General features: G+C 36.0%; 1 protein-coding gene and 1 long non-coding RNA gene across 2 annotated transcripts; both read right to left on the bottom strand.

Moving 5' to 3' along the window:
* LOC147502588 (uncharacterized) lies at positions 1-2633 on the bottom strand. The gene is made up of 2 exons (XR_015220023.1): positions 2390-2633; positions 1-228 (listed from the first exon to the last, which is right to left on the bottom strand). It is a non-coding gene; the product is annotated as an uncharacterized LOC147502588 (long non-coding RNA).
* A 1367-nt stretch (positions 2634-4000) lies between these two features.
* LOC147502587 (uncharacterized) lies at positions 4001-4762 on the bottom strand. The gene has a single exon (XM_086604569.1). The coding sequence runs from the start codon at positions 4760-4762 to the stop codon at positions 4001-4003; it is 762 nt and encodes a 253-aa protein (XP_086460695.1).
* Positions 4763-7769: the final 3007 nt, after the last annotated feature.

The following is a 7769-nucleotide window of genomic DNA, read 5'->3' as shown; positions in this document are numbered from 1 at the left end:
TAATCTCCAAAAATTCTCTTTATTACTTTATGAAAGTCTATTTTCCATCCAACAATCATCAATATAACATTCTAAAAATAATAGGTCCTCAACATCATATTCTCATTCCATGATGAATATGAAACTACTTTATTACATACTTCCAAAAGGCCAGACCTAATAAAAATAAACTCCCAGACTGCTCCAGATCAAATCCAAATCAAACGACGTGGTTCCACTGCCTTCCACCTATGTTCCCAAGAACACACCCACGTTGCCAAAACAAAGCAAACATGGGTCAGCAAAATGGAATTTGCTAGTATGAGTAGACTAACCACATAAAACCATTATCATACTTTAATTATCCAAACAATCACGTTATATTTTCCCATAACTTAATCATTCTCAGCTTGGAAGATAGGTAGTTCCGTCATTTCAACCGGCATAGTTTCTTCCCAAGCAAAACTTCCATTATATTAACTCATTATAATAACTCATTTTAATATCTAAATCATTGAATTAAAACTTACCGATATCCATCAACCAGATAAGGGTAGGACCAAGGTCCTACACAAAAATGTTATTAAGTCCTACCCTCCTGCAAAAGAAAGTTAGAACTTCTATATAACATATGTAGATATTATATTAGGTATTCAAAAGTCAACCCAAACACTCGCATAATCAAATAATACAACTAACCCGCAAGACAAATACCTTAGTTCCTCTCTAGGGCAGTCCAAACAATCTGGTCATTCATGACACATTCAATGAATACCCGGGTCATTCATGGCACATTTAATGAATACTCATAGATAATACTAACGGGCCATTTATGGCACATTCAATAAATGTCCACCTAACATATGACATCAACAGTCATAAAACTAAATTCCAAAACTTTAGGCGTGGAGAGTTCTAAAAGGTTGCGGTAAATTTGTTTACGCATTATTGAACTTTATTGCATATATTATTTCAGAGAACGAATGAGTATCTTGGTTCATGTATTTTTTTGATTTACGCGTTATTAATTTCATGGATGTATAAGTGTCATAACGTTACATATCATAAAAAAAAATATAATTATCCCATAGTAGTTAATACACATACACACGTATATATAAAGGTCTTAGCCTAAAGCCAAGCATACTAATAGCCCTAGACCTATCCTAATAGCCCAAATCATAATCTGAGTTAAAATGTCAAATTGGGTCAACTGGTCAAAGTCAACCCTGGTCAAAAGTCAACTTTGGTCAAAGTCAAAGTCAACCCTGGTCAAAGTCAAAGTCGACCTGCCAAGGGTCAACAGCAGTCAACCAGTCTAAACTTATCTAACCCCAAAAGCCCAAAGCCTAAAGCCCATAGTCTAAACTTAAACCCATGAGTGAATATCCAAAAATCACTCAAGCCCCCTTGCCTGATTCGGCCCAAGCCCAATCTAAACTTACTGTTCATAAATTATAACCTGACCCACTTGGATTTATAAAACCAGCCCACAAAATAACTTAAAACCGGCCCAACTCAAAACTAAAACTTGGCCTAAAGCCCAAAACTGAAACCGGCCCAAACCAAACAGATTTCGGCCCAAGGCCCAACCGAAATTCACTGTTCATCTTCTCCAGCAGCTCCTCTCCACCGTCAGCCACTACTAATCCACCACTCGACCACCTCCATCATCCTATCGGTTTTGACCCCCATGAAAAACCAAACAACTTTAATGAAAGCAAAATCTTCAAATCATTAGATCAACTATCCTCATCCAAACTAGATCTGGATTCGCCCTCCATTAAAGCTTGTTCAAAGCTTCAAGCTTTAACAGCTGCCCAAACAACCATCAACAACCCATAACCAAACAACAAAAACCTCACAACAAAAATCAAAACAAAACAAAGTTAAACAACAACAAAAACAATACAGTTCGGTTCTTGCTTGAACGCCATTAATGGCTGTTCAAGCTTCACAACACTTCCCCTCATCTTAAACAACCACCTCTACTTCACCACGCCCAGTCCACAACTCCACAGTTCATCCATCCAACCCAACAGTCTAACATTCATAAAAAAAACAAACAAAACAAACCATTCTGACACAACAAAACTGGGGACAATTTGGTTATGGCAGTGACGCCATTAACAACCCGCGTCAAGTTTTCGACAGTTTAAGTTCAGAGTTCAAAACCACAACAAAAGAGTCTCAACGAAACACAAGCCGAAATCTTGCTGTGGGGCTTGCGCCGCCATTAACAGCTTGTTTCAAGCTTCGACAGTTTAACGCACAGTATCACAGTATTTCAGTTCGACAGTTCTATATCAAATTTTATAGTTTTAAGTTTTAACAACACTACATATTTCAACTGAAAAGAAATCGACAGTAACGAGGATTTAATAAATAAATCCATAAAATATCTACTCACCTACAGCGCTCTCCGATTATCAGCAAGCTACAAGAAAAAACTTCCTTTTCTTCTTTCAGAAAAATACCGTTCTTCTGTCTAAAACTCTCGCTGTGTTTTTCCCCAAAAACTCTACGTGAGAAAACTTCCCGAAAAACAAGGACAACCCTTATCTATTACTTACGGGACTTTTATCCTTAACTGATATTTATCATCTATCCATTATCTATTTTCATTATTATTATTATTTATTATTATTATTATTATTATTATTTATACTAGGAAAACAAAAGAAAAAGCCGGGGTGTTATAGTTCACTTATATGATTTTTTTTTTTTTAAGAGAACCAATCAAATCAAACCATTCTATCCACTCCTTGTGTCAAACGAAACCACGCAAATATCTATTTGAGATTATAATTAACTAACATTGTAAACAAAAGAGTCGTCATTTTCATTATAATACTCAAAATGGACAAAAGAGTGAGTGTCGTCACTACAAACCTAGACAACTATAACAAAAACATTTAAACAAAGTACAAAGTATCGCACTAGCGAAATTTCGCCTTACATGGCTTTTTAATAAATTCATCTACTATCCCATCCAAATCGACTTCTTCAGCAAACTCTCGTTCAATATAGACAGTTATACAATCGGCAAGAAACACATCCCCCATCTTGTTATGAAGCCGTGTTTTGACGATTTTCATAGCTGAAAATGCTCGTTCTGTTGTTGCCATGGAAACAGGAAGTGTCAAGATAAGACGAATCAATCTATCAATAAAAAAAAATAGTGTTTTGACTTTTTGTTTCAACTAATCCTTGACATAACTCAGAGATTGTAGACATTTTATGAAAAAGAGCATGATTAACCACATCAATCTTGTAATGTTGCAGTTAGCTTCTCAAAATATATATCTCCTGCTTAGTAAAGTCTTCACAATAAAAAAAATCAGCGAGCTTGCAAATATCATTAATATCGAAAGACTTAAAAGCACCACTTGGATCCAAAGCTGAGCTAAGAGAAAGAAGCTCCATTGCTTCATTAGGGAATCTATTTTTTAACTCCAGTAACTGGTAATCTATTACAGCATTAAAAATATTGAAGTGGTAATGATGCTCAACTGTAATGTAATCTCTCTGCTGACAAGAACGACCTGTACCGGCCATGTAACGAGCACACATATCAAGCATAGTAATGTCATATCTTTCGCAAAATGAAATCACATCTCTAAGGAAAGTGTCCCAACTTGATTCTCTTAGTTATTGAAGAAGTGTTTTTGTACTCGAGACTAAACTGATAGCATTTAAGATGTCTTGAGACTTTACTTGCAAAGCTTGACACAATAAATTAGTGATTCCCATTATCTTGTGCAATAAATGCAAGAGAAAGACAAATTCAAAGTTTCTCATTGCAATTAAAGCACCTTTATCTTCCCCACGCATAAAGTTACTTGACCCATTCTCCATGACATTTTCAAGAACTGTACAAGTTGCACCAAACAACTCTATCAAGCTACTAACCGATTCAAAATGAGAACCCCATCGAGTATCTCCAGCTCGTTACAAGGTGGACACTTGATTAACTCCTCTTCCACTAATGATTTCACTACTAGCTACCAACTTATCAATCTCAATTTGTCGATCCTCCTTGTAACTCAGCTTTACGCTTTGGCGAAACATGAAGATTAACTATAGAAACCAACTTTGAGAAAAATAACCAAACATCCGACACATCTTTAGAAGCCACAACTAAGGCAAGTTGTAAACGATGTGCAAAGCAATGCACATAGTATGCATATGGACACTCCTTAAGAAATAATGATTGCAAACCATTCCATTGACCACGCATATTGCTAGCACCATCATACCCCTGACCTCTCAGATTTGTAACAAACAAATTGTGACGAGTAAGGACATTGGATATAGCTTCTTTTAAAGTTAATGCACAAGTGTTTTTCATGCCGACAATGCCCAAAAACTGCTCTCTAACAAAACCACCACTATCAACAAATCTTATGACAATCACCATTTGTTCTTTGTTTGAACTATCTTGTGCTTCATCGACAAGGATACAAAATTTTGCATCACCAACTTCTTCACGAATCCTCTTTCTCACTTTTTCAGCATATATATTCAAAAGTTTCTTTTGAATTTTAGGTGAGGTATATTTGGCATTTCTCCGAGCCCCACCTATTAATTCCGCAACTTTTTCATTCAACATCGCCGCAAACTTCAACACTTCCTTGAAATTTCCACTATTCTTTGATTCGGTTGACTTGTCATGACCTCTAAAAGAAATCCCTCGTAGCACAAGCAATTGAATACATTGAATAATAGCTCTGACTAGCAAACGATTATTAGCAAGCTCTTCTTGACATTGTGTTTTAAACATATTATCAATGTGTGGAGAAGAATTCATAAAATTCTCACAAGACAAGGTGGCCGACCTATGTGGTGAACATGGACCTCCTTCATGTTGCAAGAAAGCACACTTCTTTCCATCATTAACCTTTTTCCAGTTTGTAAAACCTTCAATAGAAAATTCTGGACGCTTCGGCGGATTTGTTTCAAAAATGAAACAAGAAAAACAATAAGCTTTACCCTTCTTTATTGAGTACTATAACCAAGGAAATTGTGAGAAATAATTATACTTGAACCGACGACCTTACTTTCCAAACTTCGTGCTTGGATATTATTTTTCCTGTAGACGAGGTTGTGTAGGCCCCTTGGAGGGATAATATATTCTAACCACTTCTTGTTGATAAACCGGGTATTCGTAAATTGGAACACGTAAACCCGGATCTTGTTCAAATGAAGAAGTCGCATCAACTTCTTGAAGCACAACACTTTGGACTTGAGGGGAATGCTCAACTTTGTTGATCACGAGCGGTTGGACTTAAAGAGAAGGTTCACTTTCTTCTATCACAACCCTTTGGACTTTGGAAGGACGTTGCTCATTGCCATCAACTCTTGAAGTATCAAGATAGGCATGAGAGTTTCATCACTTTCCGATGTAGCAGTTTTACACTTAAAAAATGATAATAGAGTTTTTGTTTTCTTTGGCGCTTGGTGTTGCGACATGGTAACCTAAGATAGTAGATCATTATTAATAAATTGGTTATATACATTAATACATACACTTCAAAGAAAAGGGATTGACTTACATAAAATCATTTGTTTTTTTCAATTTATTCTTCGAGTTTGAGTTCTAATGTAATAAACAAACACGAAATCATACAAGTATAAATAACTAGATGCTTGGTGTAATGGTGTAGACGTGTAGTAGATAGTAGTGTTATGATGTTGTAAAGTTATCCACAGCCCCACAAATCAATTTTTTTTCTATTCAACAAAGTTATAAGAATATAAATTTAACCCCTATAGCTCTACTAATAATAAAACTCATAATTGAACTAACCTATAAGCGCTTTCAACAATTCCGCAATTCGACAATCAATGAATCAAGTGATCAACAGTGTGGAGTTGGTGCGCGCAATTCAACAATTTCGTAATTCGACAATAAGAAGGTTGGTGCGCGAAGGTAAGAAGGCTGGTGCCGGCGTGCCGCGAGCTCAATGCCTCAATGGCTCAATCACCTCAATGAGAGAGAGGGAAGAAACAACCCAAGGTTTTGAAGTCCGAGAAAGTGAAAAGTCCGTGTTTGTTTGTTTTTTTTTCGCTATCCTCATCTGTCGCCTTTTGCTCTTTTGTATCGGTAAGTCAACTTAGCTTCTCGTTTGTTTTTTTTTTTTTTTTTGTTTACTATATATACTTTTTTTTTAAGGAAATTTTGGGGGCTATAGCCCCTGTTAGTTCTCCTGTTGGTCCGCCCCTGGTGAGCAAGACATCATTATAATCTTTACTGTCAGATCAAATAGTGGTGGAGACACCGGCTTTTTATCCAATTTCCAGTGTACTAATGTTGCTTTAACAAGGGCTAAGTAAGTTGATCTATGGTTTTTAATGGATCAGAAGTTGTTATATCCAATATATTACATCGTAACTTTCTATATTAAAATACGGGCTATGGATGACATTGCAGACACTATCTTTGGATTTTAGGAATGAAACAACTCTGGCTAACAGTGACTCTGTCTAGGCAGCATTAGTCAACAATGCGAAGGATCGCAAGTGCTTCTTTTTATGCAGATGAAGATAAGGGTCTTCTGAAAGCAGTAATACAGATCAAGAAAGAGCTTGATCTATGCTCTTAGTGTAGTGCTGCTTATATGAGACATATTTCGGGAGTAGCGGCCAGGCCATTCACTCAGAAAAGGATCCGAGGTAATTCATAGTTGATATTGCATCACCTTGGGGGTGCTATCATTACTGGGATTCATGAGTTGGATAATTGTAGATTCCGTGGGATTCAATGAATGTGTCACTGCTGCTATCACTAGCAGCCGAAGGTAACAAAGGTAATAAAGTGCTTTAGAATACCTAAATGTTGATATCACGTGTAGGAAATAGTACTAGCAATGACATAATTTTATAACGCGAATGACACAATTTGTTTGGTTTGCAGAATCATAATTTTGTAACGCGAATGACAGAGAAGCATGACATGGTAGTGGGCGGTACGATTCTACTATTGGATAATCAATTGATATAGATGTTGTTTATCATACTTAATGGCTTATTAAGAGTTGTATGCCCTTTTTGGTTTCAGTTGAATGCTAAGAGTTCGTTATTGGAAATAGGGCCATGCTTATACACTGCACCCGCTCACTATTGACATTAATCATCCTCAATAGCATCTATGCAGCAGCATATATCTCATTGTCTTCCTCATGTGAAAATCCAATGGTGGCCTTAAGGTATTTTGCTTAATTTGTCTCAGATGAAGCATGTTATTTCTTTTTGATAACTTATGTTTTTAGGGTACCCAAGCCATCACCATTCTATTCATTAAGTTCAGATTTGCAAATCTTTTTTTTTTTTTTTTTTTTTGGCTCTTATCAATTTTAGGTTTGCGTCCTTCATTTATATATTTTTTTGAGTGGAAGTGTAAACTACATTGGATATCACATATATTATGAATTGTCGGGCAATGGGTAGAATTTGTTATCCTATTTAGTTCATGATACGATCTATTCAGTGTCCTTGCTTTAATGTGATAAATCCTCATCTCTATTACAAGACCTCAAATTAGCTTATCAATCTGTAGATCCCATAAAGGGTTCAGAGTTTCAAACGAGCTGTGGGTTTAATATTCTTATATAGTTCATCTACTATTCCGGGTTAACTTGGTTTGGAGAGAAGAAGTTCATTTGTTGCCCAATTAGAAAAAGTTATGTGATGCAACCTTAACTTCATCTTGATAACTTTGTGATCAACATACTTTCTTTGGCTCTCTTGATACCATTTTTTGGTATATTTCTCTTTTATCCGTTTTTTTT

This window comes from Coptis chinensis, chromosome 4, assembly GCF_015680905.1.
Source record: "Coptis chinensis isolate HL-2020 chromosome 4, ASM1568090v1, whole genome shotgun sequence".
Classification (NCBI taxonomy): domain Eukaryota; kingdom Viridiplantae; phylum Streptophyta; class Magnoliopsida; order Ranunculales; family Ranunculaceae; genus Coptis; species Coptis chinensis.
This window is presented reverse-complemented; position numbering and strand designations above follow the sequence as displayed.

What these genes read in the sequence shown, in the direction of transcription:
- LOC147502587 (XM_086604569.1), bottom strand. Translation starts at nt 4,762, where the DNA reads ATGTTTAAAACACAATGTCAAGAAGAGCTTGCTAATAATCGTTTGCTA.